The sequence below is a fragment of the Microcaecilia unicolor genome, chromosome 9, assembly GCF_901765095.1.
Source record: "Microcaecilia unicolor chromosome 9, aMicUni1.1, whole genome shotgun sequence".
Taxonomy (NCBI): Eukaryota; Metazoa; Chordata; class Amphibia; order Gymnophiona; family Siphonopidae; genus Microcaecilia; species Microcaecilia unicolor.
Genome location: NC_044039.1, coordinates 22,564,629 through 22,588,468, shown reverse-complemented (window position 1 = coordinate 22,588,468; position 23,840 = coordinate 22,564,629). Strand labels below are relative to the sequence as shown.

At 46.2% G+C, this 23,840-nt stretch overlaps 1 protein-coding gene across 1 annotated transcript in view; it reads left to right on the top strand.

Moving 5' to 3' along the window:
• Positions 1-14,064: 14,064 nt before the first annotated feature.
• TMCC3 (transmembrane and coiled-coil domain family 3) overlaps positions 14,065-23,840 on the top strand; it is a 113,817-nt gene continuing 104,041 nt past the window's right edge. Inside the window, exon 1 of the mRNA XM_030215069.1 lies at positions 14,065-14,445. Within this exon, the coding sequence (XP_030070929.1) occupies positions 14,368-14,445 (78 nt within the window). The 5' untranslated portion in view covers positions 14,065-14,367. The remainder of the gene's footprint in view (positions 14,446-23,840) is intronic.

Genomic DNA, 23,840 nt, shown 5'->3' with positions numbered 1-23,840 from the left:
TGCTTATTTCCGATCTGAGGAAGAAGGGCAACCTTCGAAAGCTAATCAAGAAATGTATTAAGTTATGTCCAATAAAAAAGGTATCATCTTATTTTCTTTTCCATGTTTTATTTTGTTTGATTTCTATTGATATTTCTCTAAACAAATCGGCTGTGCCAAATTTCCTTGATCCACTTTGATAAACTTCTTGCTAGTCTGGAAAGTGGTGCATTAAATGGTCTGGGAACAGCCTATTTGACAGGTTTGGGGGTTTTTTTAATGTAGCATTTTACTTATGGGAATTTAAGTGAATACTTTAGCGTGCTTTCGTCTCTCTGTATCTATTATTTCACCTCGCTATTCTGATTGCTTTTCTTGGGTGAATGGACAACGAACACACAGACTCTATTCAGTGAAATCTGCCATCCGGACACTGGTGTGATGGATCACACCTTTTTTGTTCGGTGCAGATCATCTACTCAATAGAGCCTGACTCTATTCAAAGACTGAATTAGCCGATGCATGCACAGACGCTTCCGTGTCCTTAGGACAGTCAGGCCTGGTTTTGTCCCACTGCATCCATGGGAGGTTCAGTTTGGATTTCCTTAAGAAGGTTTACAGTATTTCTTAGAATTCTTGTAATCTGGTTCTCTCCTCTCTAGACTGTAATTCCTTTCCTTTTCTCATATTTTTTTTAAATTGGAAACTGCCTCGATTTGCCTTATAGCAAGGCCAAATAAACCATAAGCCATACATCTCCATGAATGTTTTGGTCTGAACCCCAGGCTGCTTTAGCCTCTCCTTGAGAAGGCAGAGTGATCTTGCATGCAAGGACCCTACTATAACGAATAAAGGGATACAGCCTGATTATTTATTTAATGTATTATTTATTTGTTACATTTGTATCCTACATTTCCCCACCTATTTGCAGGCTCAATGTGGCTTACGTGGTACCGGAGAGGCATTTGCAACTCCAGTGAGAACAAATACAATGTGATGCTGTGGTAAGACAAAGTTCATGTGGCACATTCAACGGAAGAGTAGTGTTATGTCCAGTGTTGCCAATTACCCAGTCCCCAAACCCGCCCTAAAAGTTCACACCCCGCCCCTGCTGTCATCAACCCCGCCTCGCCATCATCAACCCCACCCCCATTGTCATCAGCTCCACCCCCGCCGTCATCAACCCCGCCTCCTCTGTCATCAACCCCGCCCAAAACGTCATCAAATCCCCCAAAACGTCATTAGCCCCGCCCCCACGGCCCGAAAAACCGCACAAAAAACAGCACAAAACTCCCAAAAATAGCCCAAAAAACCGCGACCCGCAGCGGACAAAAATTTCCCGCAGCGGGTTGCGGAAAACCGCCCAATTGGGCGGGAAAACCGCCCACCTGGCAACCTTGGGTATATGTCCATTATGTACTTTACTTGTGTTGCAGAGTTCAGGCATTTAAGTTGGGTCTGCAGGGTATGCCTTTTTGAACAGGTTAGGTGGTCATATGTTGTTTTCAAGGCTTTTGGTAGTGCGTTCCACAGTTGAGTGCATATGTAGGAAAAGCTGGATGCGTAAGTTGATTTGTATTTAAGTCCTTTGCAGCTTGCATAGTGTAGGTTTAGGTATGTTCATGTTGATTTGGATGTGTTTCTGATTGGTATGTCAATTAAGCTGAATGCCCCCCCCCCACTCCTAGGAGTCTTTTTACTAAGGTGCGCTAAAAAATGGCCTGCGGTAGTGTAGACGCATGTTTTGGGCGCATGCAGAATTATTTTTTAGCGCACCTACAAAAAAATGTGCATTTTTGGCCAAAAATGGACATGCGGCAAAATGAAAATTGCTGCGCATCCATTTTGGGTCTGAGACCTTACTACAAGCCATTGACCTAGCGGTAAGGTCTCACACGGTAACCGGGTGGTAATGGTCTACGAGCGTCAAATGCCACGCATCAGAAAATAAAAAATATTCTTCAGATGCACGTAGCAGATGCACGCCAACAATTGAAATTGATGCAAGGGCCATGTGGTAACCGGGCAGTAACTCCAATTTGGCACGCATTGGGCGCGCATACGCGGTTCAGTAAAAAGGCCCCCTAATGCTTTATGCTGCTTGAAGCAATGCGTACGACTGGTAGCACTGTACAAATGATTTGTAGTAGTAGCATTAGTGTGATTTCATTTGTCCTCTTGGGATGTCATAAAGAACCGGTCCATTCTGCTATACCTAACGAGTGCACCTGACCCGAACAGCAGAGGAGCACCAATTCTCATTCTCATGTAACTATTAGTGATGTGTTTGTAAGTGAAATGTTCACTGGAATGTTAATGCACAATCCAGACTTTGAAGATTGTTAAAAAAAAATCTCCAGTTTGTATTTCCAAGGTAATTTAGGTCCAGATGCGCAAAACCTAACACCGGCACTAGGAGCGATTAGTACCAGTACTTGCATGTATGTTCATGTGTGTAGTATGCACGAAGCCCTCCAGCGCAGGTGCTAATCGGTGCACTGAAGATCGGAGCAAAATTGTATTTAAATGCATTGTAATGGATTCAGATCAAGTGATCATGTATTCACTCCAATGCCCAGAAGACAGCACAGAAATTAACGCTGGCCTCTATGCCAAAAACACACCGCCAGGCTGGGGATGGCGTTCGGGTTTTGAGGCGAGGATTTCTTCTACTTTTTCACATGAAATTTCTGGGGTTTTTGGCTTCCTTTGAAAAGAGAAAGAAGCCTGTGTAGCCTTTAGTGCTGATAGTGAGGGAAAAAAACATGCCTACGAGGCCGAGCAAAGCTAGGGGTGGGGGCAGGTATGGGCACCTGTTTTCGTGTGCTTTGGTGTGAGCCTTTTAGGGGATTTAAACTGCATACATTTTGTGGGGTGGGAGGGCTTATATTTCATGGCATGGAGGGAGGGTGTCGATGTGCTCTTGCACTTCCTGTTTTCCCTGGCGCACAGGAGTTTCGCAGTAAGCGCAGCTCTTGTGCGCACGTGTCAGTCACATTCCTCCCCCTTGCTTTTGCTTTACTGGTGCATATAAAATTTGCATCCCATTTGCTTTGGGCATTGGGGATGTGCGGTCTTTGCCTCTAGCGCTGCAGTTCTGAGCATCGGAGGAGAGGAGGGGACTCCCTGTAGCCATTGTACAGCCTGGATGATAGCATTAATCTTGCTTTCCATCCGTGTGCTGATGTCTTCTATGTGTACCATCTATACACCGAATACTCTATAACAGGGCATAGCCAGACTTCGGTGGGAGGGGGTCCAGAGCCTGAGGTGAGGGGGCACATCTTAGCCCCCCCCCCAGTGCCGCTGACCCCCCGCCATTGCCGATGCCACCACCGCCAACAACAACTTTGCCCCCCCCTGCTGACAACCCTCTCAACCCCCGTCCCGCCACCAACCTTCCCCCACCGCCGCCATCGCCTACCTTTGCTGGCAGGGGACCCAACCCTCACCAGCCGAGGTCCTCTTCTTCCAGCGCAAGGCTTCGTTCTGTTTCTGTGAGTCTGACATCCTGCACCAAGCCTTGCAGATCAGCCAGCGGCCGCGTTGCTGGCTGATTTGCAAGGCTTCATTCTGTTTCTGTGAGTCTGACGTCCAGGACGTCAGACTCACAGAAACAGAACGAAGCCTTGTGCCGGAAGAAGAGGACCTCGGCTGGCGGGGGTTGGGGTCCCCCGCCAGCAAAGGTAGGCGACGGAGGGGGAGGGTTAGCGGCAGGAGGGGGGGTCGAGAGGGTCATCGGCAAGGGGGTCCAGGGTCAAATCCGTAGCCCCACATAGCTACGCCACGCCCTATAAAAATACTAGTAACTCGCCCTCCTAATGAAGTTGAGAGCTCATAAAGACTGTTACCCTTTTAAGTGCACTGTTGTCTTCCATAGACTTTATTTGCATCACCCACTTACACGTTAGAATCTCTCCAACATCCCCCAAATCTCCATTGTGATTCCTAGGTAGAAAGGGAGGTACACTTTCAATTATGTTTTAGAATCTTTGTTGCTGATGGATCGGCAGTGAACAGATTCATTTTCTGGTTTATGTTTCAACATTTTTATTGACCAACCGATACAGAAATAAAATTTTGCACATATGAATCTACATAGCCAATTGTCGTCTGTGATCATTATCAGCATCCAACATTATTTCCCCCCCCCCTTTTTTCCACCCTCCTCCCCCCACCCCTCTCTCCCTCTTCTTTCCAATGATACTATCCATTTGTTTACTCCTTCACCCCTCTCTCCCCGATCTCCCTCCTGGCTTGTATTCTGATAGCCCTGAGAGATCCCTTCCTTCCCCCCCCCCCCCCCCGCTGTCTTTTGACTACAGAATATGTGTGATCAGAATTATCTTTAACCTTCAGGGTGTCGCATTGTGCCAATTAAGTAGTAAACTACGTCCTCTAGGGCTTAATGCCTCCAAATAAGGACCCCATATCTGTTTAAAATTTGCATATCTCTTCGGGGAGCCCCTAGCCTCCCGTGCTTCCCATGTTGCTAAAAGGTGTACCTGATTTCTCCAGTGCCAGTAAGCCGGCGACTCCGGAGCCGTCCAATACTGCAGAACAGTCTTCCGCGCCACCAAGCTAAGCTTACGGCATAAGGTACGTGCCCCCACTGAATGTGTCCTGAAGGCCCTTTTTGTGTCCAATACATAGTGATCCCAAGTTCCCGTTACTGATGAACCTAGCATTCGGGACAAGAATTTCTCAACCTGTGTCCAGAAAGCCCTTACCCCTGGACATGCCCAAAATGTATGGAACAATGTATGCGGGGTTTGACTACATTTAATGCAACTCGCTCCTTGCGGGGAGCCTATATGTGACAACTGTTGCCCTGACATATATGCCCGCATGATTGTCCGATAGCCACACTCACGTAACCTTTCATCTGACGTAAGGGTTGCTATTCCTTTCAGCATGGTTCCCCCTTCCCAACCCACCAGGGTTCTCCCTGCCTCCTGTTCCCATCTACTTTTTATAACTTCATAATTCTTTACAGGAGGTCCCCGACGGGTCAATGCTTTATGAAGTGCCGACACTGACAGGCCTGTTGCTTCTGTTTCTTGAAAAAAGTCCCTTACTTTTTGCCCCAACCCTGTCTCATCATTTTCTGGTTTATTGCTACCAAAGAATTATTACATACATGCAAGAAGGAAAAAGGAATAATGTAACTCAAGTGACCCTGGTGCTCCTCGGAAAATTCCATCTAAAGAAGTGGCAATAGAAAAAGTAAGCTTGTCCTTGCCAAGCTCTCCACAAAGAAACTCCGCTTTAACTAAATATTTAGTATAGCTGATAGAAGCCTGGCATTTGCAAGCGTTGCCTTCCATGGCTTGCGACTCGGGAATACACTGCGCACTTTTCAAAGGTCGCTTCTCAGACCTAAAACAAAAGGTGCAGAAAGAGCAAAAAAAAATGAACTTTAGATTGTACTAGTCTGTCAATATGATAAGGATAACATATGAAATTATTCTGTATTTACTGTTTTGATACTGTATTTAAATTCATCTTATTGAATTCCTCTTGTTTATTACTTTACAGGGCCTGATGTTGACGGGGCTTAATGTGTTATAATTTCCATGAGAGCCATCGAGGCTCATTTTCAAAGCACAAACTTACAAAGTTCCATAGGTTACCGTGTAACTTTGTAAGCCTAAGTGCTTTGAAAATACACCTCCACCTGTTATATACAATCCTGAAGGGATCTTGGAAGAATTCTCAAATTATTTATGGTATAATATGGGCTTCCCCCATGGCTATCTCAATAACAGACCATAGACATTTCCACTAGGAACTTGTCCAAACCTTTTTTAAACCCAGATACACTAACCACTGTTTCCACATCCTCCGACAGCAAGTTCCAGAGCTTAACTATTCTTTGAGTGCACATATAAGTACATAAGTATTGCCATACTGGGAAAGACCAAAGGTCCATCAAGCCCAGCATCCTGTTTCCAACAGTGGCCAATCCAGGTCACAAATACCTGGCAAGATCCCCCAAAAAGTACAAAACATTTTATGCTGCTTATCCCAGAAATAGTGGATTTCCCCAAGTCCATTTAATCATGGTCTATGGACTTTTCCTTTAGGAAGCCGTCCAAACCTATTTTAAACTCCGCTAAGCTAACTGCCTTTACCACATTCTCTGGCAATGAATTCCAGAGTTTAATTGCACGTTGAGTGAAGAAACATTTTCTCCGATTTGTTTTAAATTTACTACATTGTAGCTTCATCGCATGCCCCCTAGTCCTAGTATTTTTGGAAAGCGTAAAGAGACGCACCCTTTACAGAATATTTATTAGGATTTATTTACTGCCTTTTTGATGGAATTCACTCAAGGCGGTGCACAGTAAGAATAGATCAAACATGAGCAATAGGCAATTATAGCAGTAAAAATATTCAATAGCGCTTAGTACCAAACTTTTCCAGTGCCCATGATTGAGCACGATTTATAGATTCCCCCCCCGCCCCCATAGTGCACATTCTTTAAGAACAGTATGCACTTGTGTTGAAATTCCTTGCAGAATGAAAAGCAGCTATAAAAAATGACATGAAAAATTTCTGGCTGCCCCTCTCTATCTGCTGTACTGCTGGGCAGACTTGTACAGTCTGTGCCCTGAATAAGGCAGGTACAAATCAAGGTAAGGTATACACATATGAGTTTGTCTTGTTGGGCAGACTGGATGGACCGTGCAGGTCTTTTTCTGCCGCCATCTACTATGTTACTATGCTGTGCCACTTCAGGCCATTTTACTGTTTTTTTTTTCACCGCAGGAGCTGTCTCAGCTGCCGCATCTGGCCTGGGCAGAGATTCTTTTCATGCATCACCATTTTATCAAAAGCATTTTACACATGAAGACCACCACTGAACTTTCCACAGATAACTGATCAGGGAAATGCTCTCTTTTCAAGTGATATTTCCAAAGAAAGACGTTGTTCTGCTAGCATACATCATTCCTGTAGCGCTACTAGACATTTGCAGCGGTGTAGACACACATAAGATAAGAGACAGTCCCTGCCCCGTAGAGCTTACAGGCTAGTTTGCTTTTTTTTAGTCACTTTAATCCTGACAAGTGAACATTCCCTGCCATTAATTGACATGTCGGCTTCCAGAAGACAGTAATGGTGACATTTTCTGTTGTAGCATCTGATGCAGCAGGTGTTAATTTAGGAGTAGCCTAGTGGTTAGTGCAGTGGACTTTGATCCTGGGGAACTGAGTTTGATTCCCACTGCAGCTCCTTGTGACTCTGGGCAAGTCACTTAACTCCTCCATTGCCCCTGGTACAAAATAAGTACCTGAATATATGTAAACCGCTTTGAATGTAGTTGCAAAAACCTCAGAAAGGCGGTATATCAAGTCCCATTTCCCTTTCCCTATTTGAGATTCTACATGGAATGTTGCTGTTGCTACTATTTGAGATTCTGGAATGTTGCTACTATTTGAAGATTCTACATGGAATGTTGCTAGTGCAGGGGTAGCCTAGTGCAGTGGCTTAGGAAGGGGGGGGGGGGGCGGGAGGGACGGTCCGCCCTGGGTTCACGCCGCTATTTGGTGTCGGCTCTGCTGGTTCCCTGCTCCCTCTGCCCCGGAACATGTTACTTCCTGTTCCGGGGCAGAGAGAGCAGGGAACCAGCGGAGCCGACGCAGCTCCCAGCGGCATGCACTCAGGGCGGAGGGCCGCCCACTTCCTACGCCACTAGGTAAGAATGTGTGCCAAGGGGGGGGGGGGGTCATGCTGCACCCGAGGGGGGGGGGTGTGCAGCGGTGAACTGCCCCGGGTGGCAGCCGCCCTTGCTAAGGCACTGGCCTAGTGGTTAGTGCAGTGGACTTTGATCCTGAGGAACTGGGTTTGATTCCCACTGCAGCTCCTTGTGACTCTGAGCAAGTCACTTAACCCTCCATTGCCCCAGGTACAAATAAGTACCTGTATATACCATGTAAACTGCTTTGAATGTAGTTGCAAAAACCTGAGAAAGGCAGTGTATCAAGTCCCATTTCCCTTTCCTTCATGACTGTTGGGGAACAGCCCTTAAGAAAGCAGGCACCATTTCTCTGAAATAAAGTAAAATGGAAATGCTCATTTAATCAGGGCCAAACTTAGCAAAATCCAAAACAGACTGGTCACAGTACAGTATCACTTGCACAGTAATGAGGCTCATTTTCAAAGCACATAGACTTACAAAGTTACATAAGTCTATGCGCTTTGAAAATGAGCACCAAGCTGTTTCTTTTCTGTTTGAAAATCTTGTGGTAAGAAAGATAAAATGAAAGAACAGGAATGTTTCCATCCCAGTTGCTTGCCTTGGGCCTTTGGATCTCGTCTAATCTGAACCGTCCACCTGCTTGAGTTAAAGCAGCTATTTTAACAGCATAAAACCGTTCCAGTTTCCTTTGCATATTTCTTCTCTCCTGGGATGTGCTACTTCCCCTTTTCCCCCTTCATTGACTGCATCTCCTCCTCATGCTGTTCTCTGAATGACTGAGCAGAGAAAACATCATTTGCTTTCTTCTTCATGACTCCTACACTAGCAAAGGAAGTTTCATGCAAAAGCCATTGTACACTAGGCCAAAAGGTGGTCTGGGAATTTTATTTTCTAATAAATACACCATTATGAAGTAGGAGAGAAATATCAAAGCCAATTTCACTGCAATGTGTTACACATCTTGTTCTTCAGTTTGCTGGAGGCAGCGTTCAGAAGCTTCTGTGGGTTGAATCAACATTGCCTGTTCTACCATATAGCAGAGGAAGAGAAGACAGTGAACGTTTTTTAAATGTGATATACAAGGCACTGATTATATTTAATATATTATAGAAAATTTATATACTGCCAATCTGAAATAAAAAAAAAATAATTTAAGACAGTTCACCATAAAATACATAACCAAACAAGGAAAAAAATTCATTACAATAAAAGAAGGGGGGGAACCCCCAGACCTTCCCTCTAGATTGGGGGCATAGCCAGACACCCAATTTTGGGTGGGCCTGGGCCCAAGTTAGGTGGGCAGAACTCCACCCTGTCCCACAAATGATTTGGTCTCTCCCTCTTATGCCTGCATGCGATATGGTCTCTCAAACATCCCCCCTTCCCTGCATACCTTTTAAATAGCAGATTTTCACCGGCAGCGAACAGCAACTAATACGCACTGCTCATGTTGGCTCCACAGCCTTCTCTCTGATGCAACTTCTTGTTTCCATATAGGCAGGAATACATCAAAGGGGGAGGCTGTGAGGCTGGTGTGAACAGTATGTGTCGGTCACTGCTCGCTGCAGGCCAAGATCTTCTGTTTACAAGGTATTCAGGAGGGACAGTTGTTGGGAGTTTTTGGCTGGTGGGGCTTGGGGAGCCCTGCCAGCCACATCATAGGTGTGCTGCTACTGGGTGGGCCTGAGCTCAAATTGGGTGGGCCTGGGCCCACCCAGGCCCATCCTTGGCTACGCCATTGCTCTAGAACCTGCCAATTTTCTCATGTTTCAAAGAAAGATGATAGAGGTTTGCTTAATGCTTTCCACCCTTATTTGTCAAGAATTTGTGGGAAGATGATTTCTTTAACTCACCCAAGAGTTCATCTTTCATTGCACCACCACCGAAGAAAAAAGATGTGGCCCTGAGCTGTTGAGACCCAGGTAGGGTCCTGCTTTCAGACTACAAGGTTGAAGGAGACACAGCTACAGCAGGGTGGGAATGCCCACAATAGAATTAAGTCTGTTTCCTTCCTTCAGTCTTGTAGCCACTTCTGAAGGAGGGACTTATCATGTGCTCCCCAACTTTTCTCTTGGTCCAACTAAGGGGCCCTTTCACTAAAGTATGGTAAGCAGTTCCCATGTGAATTAGCACCCTGCCACAGTAACCATTATATCACCTGAAAGACAACGGGTGCTAAGAAAGCACATAGAATGTTAGGTATTATTAGGAAAGGGATGGAAAACAAACATGAGGATGTTATGATGCCTTTGTATTGCTCCATGGTGCGACCGCACCTCGAATACTGTGTGCAATTCTGGTCGCCGCATCTGTAAAAAGATATAGTGGAATTAGAAAAGGTGCAGAGAAGGGCGACAAAAATGATAAAGGGGATGGGACGACTTCCCTATGAGGAAAGGCTAAAGCGGCTAGGGCTCTTCAGCTTGGGGAAAAGGCGGCTGAGGGGAGATATGATAAAGATCCATAAAATAATGAGTGGAGTTGAAAGGGTAGATGTGAAGCATCTGTTCACGCTTTCCAAAAATTCTAGGACTAGGGGGCATGCGATGAAGCTACAATGTAGTAAATTTTAAAACAAATCGGAGAAAATATTTCTTCACTCAACGTGTAATTCAACTCTGGAATTCGTTGCCAGGTGGGTTAGCTTAGCAGAGTTTAAAAAAGATTTGGACTACTTCCTAAAGGAAAACTGTAAGCTCTTTGAGCAGGGACTGTCTTTCTTCTATGTTTGTGCAGCGCTGCGTACGCTTTGTAGCTAAATAGTAGTAGTAGTAGACCATTATTAAATTGGAGTTGGGGCAAAACCACTGTTTCTGGGATAAGCAGCATAAAATGTTTTGTACTTTTTCGGGATCTTGCCAGGTATTTGTGACCTGGATTGGCTACTGTTGGAAACAGGATGCTGGGCTTGATGGACTTTTGGTCTGTCCCAATATGGCAATACTTATGTACTTATGCAACTGTATACCTTGAAACAGGGTGTAAATGAAAGGTTTATGAGCAGTGACAGGGCACGGACTGCACATTGCAGGTAGTGCAAGGTAATTTATTGTGCACTGTCACGGTTGTGGATAATGTGAATGCATCTGCACGCAGCGTGGGAAAGAATTTTTTGTGCAGTGACTATATGGGAAGGTGTTGAAAATACCCCAGTTGCTTGCATGGGTTTCATACTTACTATGCAGTAATCAATGTTTCCTTTAATCTGTGTGGAAGTCCTCTGCCCCTGTTCTTCTGCTGCTGGTGGTAGTAGTGATGGGGGAGGGGTGCGGTTGGTGGGGACAGGAAGGTCCCCTGAGATCATCCTCACTTTAATATTCCCTTATCTCTTGTTTGTCTGTCCTAATTAGATTGTAAGCTCTGTCGAGCAGGGACTGTCTCTTCATGTTCAAGTGTACAGCGCTGTGTACGTCTAGTAGGGAAATAGAAATGATAAGTAGTAGTAGTAGTAGATCCTGCAGAACCTGCCTCCCCCTTGCAGTTGGAAATGCCATATTGAAGTATTACCTTCCACAAGCAGGAATGCCAGGCGAGGATTCCCATGCAGCTTAGAGGAAAGGGTGCCTGGGTTCAGATCTTGGGTCAGCTCTTCAGCCTGAGGATTATGGTTCATAGGACCTTGGGAGACAGTCCCTAGTTGTTGCTCAGTGGTGACATCTATTGGCTTGACTAGAAGGTCACTTTAGCAGAGTTCCAGAGAGAGCTCCAGGGTCAGATGGCTGGATGGAGTTGGGCGGTGGCTATTAAATACAGGAGGAAGAATATCCCTGGGTAGTTACTACTACTACTACTTAACATTTCTAGAGCGCTACTAGGGTTATGCAGCGCTGTACAAATTAAACAAAGAAGGACGGTCCCTGCTCAAAGGAGCTTACAATCTAAAGAACGAAATGTCAAGTTGTGAATGAAGTTGTGAATGTTGCTAGTGGAGGGGTAGCCTAGTGCCGTGGCGTAGGAAGGGGGTGGGTGGGAGGGGCGGTCTGCCCCAGTTGCACACCGCTGGGGGGGGGGTGTCGGCTCTGCTGGTTCCCTGCTCCCTCTGCAGCGGAGCTGACGCAGCTCCCAGCGACGTGCTCTTGGGGCGGAGGGCCGCCCCCTTCCTACGCCACTAGGTAAGAATGTGCGCTGGGGGGGGGGGTCGTGCTGCAGCCAGGGGGGGTGCGCAGCGGTGAACCGCCCCGGGTGGCAGCCGCCCTTGCTACAGTACTGGCCTAGTGGTTAGTGCAGTGGACTTTGATCCTGGGGAACTGAGTTCAATTCCTACTGCAGCTTCTTGTGACTCTGGGCAAGTCACTTAACCCTCCATTGCCCCTGGTACAAAATAAGTACCTGAATATATGTAAACTGCTTTGAATGTAGTTGCAAAAACCTCAGAAAGGCAGTATATCAAGTCCCATTTCCCTTTCCCTATTTGAGATTCTACATGGAATGTTGCTACTATTTGAGATTCTACGTGGAATGTTGCTGTTGCTACTATTTGAGATTCTGGAATGTTGCTACTATTTGAGATTCACAAGGCACAGGATACCAAGTTGAAAATCTACTTCCTATTGGAGTTAGCTAAAAGGCGCAGAAATAAAATGGCAGGCTAAAGTCTCCCTCCCCCATCAAATAACCCACCTAGCATCTTTGCAGCTCCTGGTTCTAAAGGTAGAATGAGGACCCTTTTGAACAGAGGTGTCCAACCTCTGCAAGTCCGGTTTTTAGGATTTCTGTAAATAAATATGCATGAGATCTATTTGCATACAATGGAGGCAGTGTGTGTGAATAGATCTCATATATATTCATTGAGGAAATCCTGAAAACCCAACTGGATTGCGGCCCTGCTTTGGAAAATACAAATTAACACATGCGTCCAGCTTTTCCTACATGAGCACGCAGCTGTGGCAGGGGCGTAGCCAGACAACAGATTTTGAGTGTCCTAGGCAAGATTTGGGTGGGCACCAAGTGTTCTCCTCCCCCTCCAAAAAAAAAAAATTATCTCAGCTGGTGGGAAAATGCTTCTTTCCACCTTGGCAGCAGGCATGCATTGAAAACTGAGCATGCGCAGGTGCTGGTGTCGTGGAGAGTAGCGTTTTTGTTACCATCAGGGGGAAATCTTCAGCTGGCGGAGCTTGGGATTCCCACCAGTTACCACTAAACATGTGCTACTGTTGGGTGGGCCTGAGCCATAAATGGGTGGGCCCTGGCCCACCCAAGCCCACCTGTGGCTACGCCACTGCATTGCCATTTGACCTGAAAACAGTTTATGACCTAATTAACTTTCGTAAATCACTGAAGACTTATCTCTTCAACAAGGCATCCCACAATGATCCATAATAGGAACTGTAACGCATACCTGATTGCTTAATTTTATTATGTCATCCATGTTCTTTATGTAATACTAGCCGTTAAGCCCGTTAAAACGGGCGAGATTTCCAGCTACCCTCCTCGCCGCCACTCCCTCCCCCCTCCGCGCCAGGCCCCCTGCACTGACCTGACAGCGCCTCTCACCTCTGTGTGAAAGCACACGAAGGTGAGAGGCGCTGTCAGGTCAGTGCAGGGGGGTGGGAGCGGCGGCGGGGGGGAGGGTGGAGGTTGCTGCGCACAATGTTCGTTTTCAGGCTCCAGCGGCAGCGTCCGACAGTCCGTCTCCGTTTCCCTCTCTGTTCCGCCCTCTGACGTCATCACGTCTTGATGCGAGGCTGGGACAGAGAGGGAAGTCTCTACTGCGCATTTGCAGGTGAGTCGGTCACTTGCCATTTATATGTTTGATTAATAATGGTATCTTTTACTCTGGATTGGCGAATGCCATGACGGAACATTGTAAGCCACATTGAGCCTGGAAATAGGTGGCAAAATGTGGGATACAAATGCAACAAATAAATAAATAAAGACTGTTGCTTGAAGTAATAGCATTACAGCCTACCAACTCTCATTCTACTTCTTAATTTTATTGAAATTGATGTTGTTTCTTAAAATTCGTACCCAGTTTTAGTTGAAAAGCTCTCAAATTACAGCTTTGGACTCCGTTTTAAAAAGGAATCTCTCTCCTCCCTGTATTTTCCCCATGCCGAGGGGACACTATGATGAGGCCACTCCAGCAGAACCCGATCGATTTGGGGTTTGGGAAAGTAGCAGAGAGGCTCAACATCGGGAACCTTGAAACATTTTCGGGGTACCCCAGAGCAGTTTTACCTACTTCCACATTTTAGGCAGGAGGAACGGAAGTGAAAAGCTTCTCGAGAGGGGGAAGATCTCAGCACTTTTTGAGTCAAAATTCCTTTGTGTCAGGTTTGTTTTGATGGGTGGGTGGGGGAACCTTTACATTTGGCAGCTGGGACCTTGGGGGCGGGGGAGAGGGGGCGGTGCTTTCTCGGAGGCTTCCGAGAGACTCTCCAGAGTGGGGGAAACCGTCTGGCTCCGGCGCTGCTGCGCCTTCATCTTTCCCTGCTGGATCTCGTAGTTGCAACACATATTAGTGCTGTACTTAGCCTGGATCCGGTGTAGGAGCTGCAGCACGGGTCTCCCCGGCCCGATGGCTTCCCTCAGCACCTGAGATCGTCTTCCAGCTGCCCAGCCTTACCTGGAAATATGCTCGTGGGTCCCCTGGAAGAACGGCAGGAGCTCGGGGCACGGTGACCCGGGCTGAGGAAGAGAGAGGCACCGTCCCGGCTGCTCCAGGCTCCGCTGATCTCTCTGCCATCATGCCGGGCAGCGACACCGGGATCGCGGTGGACAGAACCTATTCGGACCCTGAGCGGCACCAGCGCGCCAAGCGCCGGGTAAGGACTGCAGAAGATCAGCTCTCCGGGGCGGGAGACGTAGCTCAGATCGGGCTTCCTAGCCGGGGGTGGAACCAAGCAGGAGCTGGTTTCAAGGAAGCACTTTCTCCGGCTGTGTTTTAGAGGGGCAGAAGGGGATTCCTGAAACTTGTGATTGACTCCTTTTTTGGGGGGGGGGAAGGGAGCTGCCCTAGAAGCTGGGTTTTATGTACGGATTATTTGCTTGCAGATATCTTTACCGTGTTGCTTTATTTATTTATTTCTGTTCTGCAGGGTGCAGGTAGCGAAAAGTCAAACAGCATGGGTCAAAACCTGGGGGGGGGGGGGGGGGGGGGGGGTGACAGTGCTGGAGAAGCAGTTTTTTTTTTAAATCGCAGAAGTCCCCAAAGAGGAAATTAACGCCCCCTCCCCAAGCCCCTGAGAAATTCGGAGCCAGAGATGCTGGCAAAACAAATCTGTTCTCCCTGGTGTGTTTCCTTTCTACCCCGCTTAGTACATAGTTCAAGCTCGCGTTTAAAGGGCGCCTTTCATTCTAGCTAGACACCTATTTTCAAAGGCAGTGAAAGACGCAGTATTTTGAATGCCGAATGTTTTTGAAGAGGAGAAACTTCAGATCACGCTGGCCGTGTGTGAGTGGGGGAAGAGAAATTCAGGCGTCTATAGACTTCTGATGTCACCCACGAGAGCTGATTCTAGGAAAAGGAACTTTTGAATAGGGAGCTGGGATGTGGCAGGAAATCGTGCAGCTACTGTGCTGTCTCCGATGAGCAGAGGAAAGGAAGGAACTCGGCTTTTTCAGGCTGGGTGGAGTGTATTCCTTTTGTGTGTTTGACTCTGGCTGTCAGTAGTCAGTTTTGCTGGAGTGCAGAGCTTGCAGTCATCAATTCTGTAGCTTTTCAGGGAAAGAAACCAGCAGCTTTCTTTCCAAAAAGCTTCTGCTCGAACCTCCTTACCTTCTGTAATGATGGTCGCAGCTGGACCTGGAATTATTAACGTCAGAGTTAGTCAAGAGTTGAAAGAGTTCTGACCTTCTGTGGCATATGGGGTTAGTTTATTGTTAACACGTTTGTCTGCTCTGTTAACTACCGGAGCAGAGGAGGAGCAAAGTTTTATTTGGGGGGGGGGGGGGGTAGCAGGGGCGTAGCCAGACAACAGATTTTGGGTGGGCCCAGGCAAGAATTGGGTGGGCATCAAGTGTTCTTAAAAAAATCTCAGCTGGTGGGAAAACGCTTCTTTCCACCTTGGCAGCAGGAATGCACTGAAAGCTGAGCGTGCGCAGGTGCCGGTGTCGTGGAGAGTAGCGCTTTCGTTACCATCAGGGAGAAATCTTCAGCTGGCGGAGCTTGGGATTCCCACCAGTTACCACTAAACATGTGCTACTGTTGGGTGGGCCCTGGCCCACCCAAGCCCACCTGTGGCTACGCCACTGGGGGGTAGAGGGCACAAATGATCTGTCCCCCACTCCTGCTTTTAACCCCCCTTCCAGCTGCTGTGCAGAGCAAAAAGGGGGTCATAAGAACATAAAAATAGCCATTCTGGGTCAGACTTATAGCCAATGCAGGTCACAAGTACCTGGCAGAAACCCAAATAGTAGCAACATTCCATGCTGCGGCTTCCCCATGTCTGTCTCAAAAGCAGATTATGGACTTTTCCTCCAGGAACTTGTCCAAACTTTTTTTTTTTAAACTCAGATATTCTAACCACTTTTGCCGCATCCTCTGGCAATGAATTCCAGAGTTTAACTATTCATTGAGTGAAAAAAATAGAAGAGAAAATATTTGTTTTAAAAGTATTTCCATTTTACTTCACCGGCGTCTTCTAGTATTTGTACTTTTTGAAAGCGTAGAAAAAATCAATTCATTTTTTCCGTTGTACACCACTCAGGATTTTGTAGACCTCAATCATATCTTCCCTCAGCCGTCTCTGTTCCAAGCAGAAGAGCCCTAACCTCTTTAGCCTTTCCGCATACGAGGGAAGTTCCAGCCCGTTTATTATTAGGTTCACTCTTCTTTGAACCCTTTCTAATTCGGCCAAATCTTATTTATTTATTTAACACATTTCCCCACTAGTTGTAGGCTCAATGTGGCGTACACAGGACCAGGCTACAGTTCAGAAAAATACAATTAAAGAATGTAATAGTAAAATAGTAAACATATAGGGATCAACTTGGACAACAAAGATAGTAAAAGTGAAAAAGATGATAAGGTACATGGATTTTGCTGTATCAAAGTAGAGGTACGTTAGGTTGGGTCAGGAAGGTAAGCCTTCTTAAACAGGGTGGTCTTCAATAATTTCCTGAAATTTAGATGGTTCTGAGTTGATTTTTAGGTAGTGTATTCCACAGCTGAGTTCCTATGAAGGAGAAGCTGGATGCGTAGGTAGACGACTTGAATTTAAGGCCGTTGCAATCTGGGTAATGTAGATTTAGGTAGGATCGGGAAAAACTGGAACGGCTTCTGGGTGGTAGGTCAGTTAGATTTAGCATGTATTCAGGAACTTCTCCCTAAATAATCCTGTGGATCAAGGTGCAGACCTTGAAGGCAATATGTTCCTTAATGGGGAGCCAGTGTAATTTTTCACGAAGGGGCTTGGCAGATTCCAATTTTGTGGTCTCGCTGTTGTGTTCTGTGCGGTCTGAAGTTTCTTGATTATCTGTTCATTGCAACCTGCATAGATTCCGTTGCAGTAATCTAAGTGGCTTAGTACCATTGATTGTATCAATTTGCGGGAAACGTCAAGGGGGGGAAAATGGTTTTGAGATACGACAACCAGAATTGAATGCAATACTCAAGGTGAGGTTGCACCATGGAGTGCTACATAGGTATTATAGTATTCTTGTTTTTATTTACCATCCGTGTCCTGATAATTCCTATCTCATGTTTGGTTTTTTGGCCGCTGCCGCAAACTGGGCAGAAGATTTCAGCCAATTGTCTACAATGACACCTAAATCTTTTTCTTGGGTGCTGACTCCCAAGGTGGACCCTAGCATCATTTAACTATGATTTGGATTATTCTTCCCAATGTGCATCACATTGCATTTGTCTACATCAAAGTTCATCTGCCTTTTGGATGCCCAGTCTTCCAATTTCCTAAGGTCTTCCCGCAATTTTTCACAGTCCGCATGTGTTTTCACAGCTTTGAACAGTTTTGTGTCACCTGCAGATTTAATCACCTCACTGGTTCCAATTTCCAGATTTGATAAAAATGTTAAATAGCACTGGTCCCAGTACAGATCTCTGCTACTACTACTTATCATTTCTAAAGCACTACTAGAAGTACGCAGCGCTGTATACTTGAACATGGAGAGACAGTCCCTGCTCGACAGAGCTTACAATCTAATTAGGACAGACAAACAGGACAAACAAGAGATAAGGGAATATTAAAGTGAGGATGAGTGAATAAGGGTTAGGAGTTAAAAGCAGCATCAAAAAGGTGGGCTTTTAGCTTAGATTTGAAGACGGCCAGAGATGGAGCTTGACGTACCAGCTGAGGAAGTCTGTTCCAGGCATATGGTGCAGCAAGATAAAAGGAACGGAGTCTGGAGTTAGCGGTGGAGGAGAAGGGTGCAGATAAGAGAGATTTACCCAGTGAACGGAGTTCTCGGGGAGGAATGTAGGGAGAGATGAGAGTGGAGAGGTACTGAGGAGCTGCAGAGTGAATGCACTTGTAAGAGGAGTTTGAACTGTATGCGGAAACGGATAGGAAGCCAGTGAAGAGACTTAAGGAGAGGGCTAATATGAGCATAACGACACTGGCGGAATATTAGTCATGCAGCAGAATTTTGAACAGATTAAAGAGGAGAGAGATGGCTAAGTGGGAGACCTGTGAGAAGCAAGTTGCAATAGTCTAAGTGAGAGGTGATAAGAGTGTGGATGAGGGTTCTGGTAGTGTGCTCAGAAAGGAAAGGGTGAATTTTGCTGATATTATAGAGAAAGAAATGACAGGTTTTAGCAGTCTGCTGAATATGTGCAGAGAAGGAGAGCACTTCCGTATTCACCCTACTCCAATGAGAAAAATGGCAATTTAACCCTACCTTCTGTTTTCTGCCCAATAGCCAATTTCTTAATCTACAACAGAACATTGCGTCATGTCCCATGACTCTTTTAATTTTCTCAGGTGCCTCTCATGAGAAACCTTGTCAAAAGCTTTCTGAAACTCTAGATACACTACATCAACCAGCTCACATTTATTGACGTGTTTATTCATGCCTTCAAAGAAATGAAACAAATTGGTGAGGCAAGACTTCCCTTGGCTGAACCCATGCTGACTCTGTGCCATTAAACCATGTTTGTCTGTGTGTTCTGTAATTTTATTCGTTATGATAAGTTTCTACTGTTTTTCCTGGCACTGCAGTCAGGCTTACCAGTCTCTAATTTCCCAGATCATCCTTGGAACCCTTTAAAAAAATCAGTGCTACATTGGCCACCCTCCAATCTTCAGGTACTATGGATGATTTTAACGACAGGATCACTAACAGCAGATCAGCAGTTTCATGTTTGAGTCCTTTCAGTACCCTAAGGTGCATGCCATCTGGTCCAGGTGATTTTACTACTCTTTAATTTGGCTCAGTGCACCTTCCAGGTTCACTGCGATTTTTTTTCGCTTCCTCCACATCGTCACCCTTGAAAACCATTGCTGTGCTCTAAGCGATTAGCTCGTGGCTAGCACGTGGGCCCTTACCACCTAGAAAATAGGTGTCGGTAAGTGTTTATGTGCTAATGGCCACGCACTAATGGGGAAATTAGCACGTGGCCATTAACAGGAATAATGGAAAATGGGGCTATTTTACTGCCATGCTAAAAGTGGCCTCAGTGTGTGGGGAAAGACCCGAGCTGGGGACAGCGCTGGTCACTTTTCAGGACAGCTTAGTAAAAGGGCCCCTAAATTTGGTACAACAGCCGGGATATTTTAATATCTGTGTATACAACAATCTCTCTCGATTATACAGATATTCTGTTATTGTTTTTTTTCCCCCATATGTGAAAATTTCATATATTGAAGCCTGTTTTCCCATTGACTTCCATTAAAAATCTGGAGATGTGCTCCCATGCACTTCCAGAGAGGTATTTGTTGCACTTCTGTATATAATAATAATAAAAACTATCTCCCGTGGGCTGGATGTTAATGTGGAACACTGTTTTCAGTTATTTTATCAGTCACGTTGGACTCTTCGCACTTTGTTTTTTTTTAGCTATTATTCGTGTACTTAATTTTTTCCTTTTACGAAATTTCCATTGTAGATTCTCTCAATTCCTTAAATCAAATTTAGGTTCTCTAGATGCTACATAATCAGATCCATTTCTTTGGTTTCCAATAATTCAGAGACACTTAAACCTTACATTTTCCTTACTATCCTGTCGCTTATTATAACGCCAATCTTTGTTTAATATTTTACTATTTGTTCTGTAGTCCTACTACAGCATATGTAAGCCACATTGAGCCTGCAACTGGTGGGAAAATGTGGGATATAAATGCATTAAATAAATAAAGTAAAGGTGTCTATTCCTTGATAAAATAGGCATCCAAAACCAGCCACATATTTGCAGTGCCGTAACGAGGTCAGCTGACACCCGGGGCGGGTCGCCACTGCGCACCCACCCCCCCCGGGTGCAGCACAGCGCACCCTTCCCCCTCCAGAGTGCACCCTTCCCCCTCCGGAGCTGCTACTTACGAGGGAAAGCGACGAGGAATGGGCGGGAGGGCCGAACCGCCCCAAGTGCATGCCGCTGGGAGCTGCGTTGGCTCTGCTGGTTCCCTGCTGTCTCTGCCCCGGAACAGGAAGTAACCTGTTCCGGGGCAGAGGGAGCAGGGAACTAGCGGAGCTGACACCCCCCCAGTGGCGTGCACCAGTGTTGCCATATAAAAAAAAAAATTCCCACCCAAAACAGCCCAAAACCCGCCCAAAAACTGCACACACCCCACCCCCGACGTTATCACCCCCGCCCCTTCCGTCATCACCCCCACCCCCGCCGTCATCAACCCCGCCCCTTCCGTCATCACCCCCGCCCCCGCCGTCATCAGCCCCGCCCCCACCGTCATCGCCCCGCCCAATACGTCACCTCACCCCGCCCAATACGTCACCAAACCCGCCTCTGTCGCCATTAGCCCCACACCCCGCCGGCCGAAAAACCGCCCAAAAGCCGCATGGAAAAAAAAAACAAGCCCAAAAAACCGCAACCCGCCGCGGGCAAAAGTTTCCCGCGGCGGGTTGTGGAAAACCGCCCATCTGGCAACACTGGCGTGCACCCAGGGCGGACTGCCCCCCTGCCCCCCCTCCTACGCCACTGCAAATTTGCACACATTGACGTACCCAAATTTAGACCTGTTCCAAAGATGGTGCAAAATTGTACGTGTGTTCCAAGCATATTCCCACCTACTTAATAAAATGTGCATCACCACGCCACCTCCGCTGTGCCCAGATTTCGTCCCCAGAAATGCCTACACGGAGTGCATGTAAAAGCAGCACATGTGTATATTTGATGAGAGCCCTTTTTCCACGTGGGAAACGCTTTATGCAATCACTCACCTACTTGTGAGCTTCTGATGAAATGCAGATTTACAGTCCCCCAAATTGGCGCCTTAAGTTGTGCTTGCTAATTTGGCTGCATGGCCAAATTGCGCACATAACTTAATTGATTAACAAGCCAATCAGCACTGATAACCAATTAGCAGCACTAATTGGCTTTAATTAGAATTAACATGCACAACTTTCTAGGTATATTCCAATGGCGTAGCTATTTATTTGTTGCATTTGTATCCCACATTTTCCCACCTCTTTGCAGGCTCAATGTGGCTTACAATACATCATGAATAGTGGAAATACATGAGAAAGTATATATTTAGTGATAACAGAAGGATTTTGGGTAACATGATAGTGATAAAACACGATAGTATTTTGACAAGCAAACATAGTAAAAAATGTTTAAGAAATATATAATAATTATATAAGAAAATATACATTTAGTAAGCTACGGGGGCCTGGGCCCCCTTAGATTTGGCCCTAGACCCCCCTGCCGATGACCCTCTCGACCCCTCTCCCACCGCCGTCGTCGCTTACCTTTGCTGGCGGGGGACCCCTACCCCCGCCAGCCCAGGTCCTCTTCTTCCGGCGCAAGGCTTCGTTCTGTTTCTGTTAGTCTGACGTCCTGCACGTACAACGTGCAGGATGTCAGAAACAGAACAAAGCCTTCACGGGAAGAAGAGGACCTTGGCTGGCCAGGATTGGGGTCCCCCGTCAGCAAAGGTAGCCCACAGCGATGACGGCAGCGGCGGGGGAGGGTCGGCGGTGGGAGGGGGGGTCGAGAGGGTCGTCGGCAGGGGTCATCAAAGTTGGTGGTAGTGCCTCCTCACCTCGGCCTCTGGACCCCCTCCCGCCATAGTCTGGCTACGCCCCTGGTATATACTATAACGTGGTGCGTGGAAATTCTAATGAGCGCAGTTGAAAAGGGGCACAGAACGGGTGCGTTGTGGGCATTTTAAATAAACTTTGCACACTATTATAGAATACACCCAATCTGCGCCAGACGCAGGTATTTCGGCCTGGTTTCAGGTGGCCTAAATGGGTGAACTACTATTCCCAACTACTCCCTCCCTATCTCGGATAGACTAAAGCTACTAGGTGTCACAATTGATCGGAACGTGACCCTGGATACGCAAATAAATTGCACCACAAAGAAAATGTTCTACTCGATGCGGAAACTTAAACGTATAAAACCTTTTTTCCCCCCAAGATGTCTTTCTCAAATTGATGCGGTCATTGGTATTAAGCCATTTAGATTACTGCAACGGTATCTATGCAGGATGCAAAGAACAACTAATCAAGAAACTTCAGACCGTCCAGAACACAGCAGCGAGACTGATCTTTGGCAAATCAAAATTCGAATCTGCCAAGCCCCTTCGTGAAAAATGACAATGGCTTCCCATTAAGGAACGTATTGCCTTTAAGGTCTGCACCTCGATTCATAGGATTATTTACGGAGAAGTTCCTGGATACATGCTAAATCTAATTGATCTACCACCCAGAAACAGCTCCAGTTTCTCCCGATCCTACTTAAATTTACATTCTCCAGTTTGCAATGGCCTTAAATACAAATCTACCTACGCATCCAGCTTCTCCTTCATAGGCACACAGTTATGGAATGTATTACCCCAAATCTTAAAATTAACTCAGAACCATCTAAATTTCAGAAAACTACTGAAGACCACCCTGTTCAAGAAGGCTTAGCCTCCAGACCCAACCTAACTTACTTCTTTGTTACTGCAAAATTCATGGACCTTACTATCTTTTTTTTCTCTTATTATCTTTGTCGTTTTTACGATACCTATATGATTATTATCTTCCATTACATTGTCTAATTATATTTTCTGAATTGTAACCTGCCCTATGGTTTTGTGTAAGCCACATTGAGCCTACAACTAGTGGGAAAATGTGGGGTATAAATGTGTTAAATAAATAAACTTAAATTTTACTTGCAAGAATAGTGCGTAGGCATATTCTATAAACTACTTGAGAAGTAGTTTATAGAATCGCGCTAACTGCACGGTTTCTCGGTGCCAAATTGTAAGGCTCTGTTTATAGAATGTGGCCCAATATGAACAGTTTTATAAAAGCTTTTCAATCCTTTACAGCAGGGGCATAGCCAGACACCCAATTTTGGGTGGGCCTGGGCCCAAGATGGGTGGGCAGAAGAACTCCACCCTATCCCACAGTGATCTGGTCTCTCCCTCTCTTGCCTGCATGCCATATGGTCTCTCAAAATCCCCCCTCCCCCGCATAGCTTTTAAATAGCAGATTTTCACCGGAGCGAGCAGAAACTAATACACACTGCTCGTGTTGGCCCCACAGCCTTCCCTCTGCTGCAACTTCCTGTTTCTGTATAGGTGGGAATACATCAGGGGGAAGGCTGTGGGGCCAGTGCGCAGTATGTATCAGTCGCTGCTCGATGCAGGCAAAAATCTGCTATTTACAAGGTATGCAGGAGGAACAGTTGTTGGGAGTTTTCAGCTGGTGTGGCTTGGGGATCCCTGCCTGCCAAATCATAGGTGTGCTGCTACTGGGTGGGCCTGAGCCCAAAGAGGGTGGGCCTGGGCCCACCCAAGCCCACCCTTGGCTACGCCACTGCTTTACAGATCCGTTGCTTTGAATGCCTACTTGTTCTGTGTTCTCAGATGAGTCTGTAGGGAATACAGCGTCTTTTTTTTATTGTTGAATTACTGATACATAAATTAATGTAATAATTAGTTAGAACACTGGCTCTTTGTTTCACTTATTCTGGCTCTGTAGTTAGAAGAGCAGAAGGACCTTATTGCCTCATGAGCTTGTTAGAGGACACTTAGAAGTCGTTTATGGCAGCAGCTGGGAACCATGTGGTCCATCTAGTCTGCCTGATTCATTC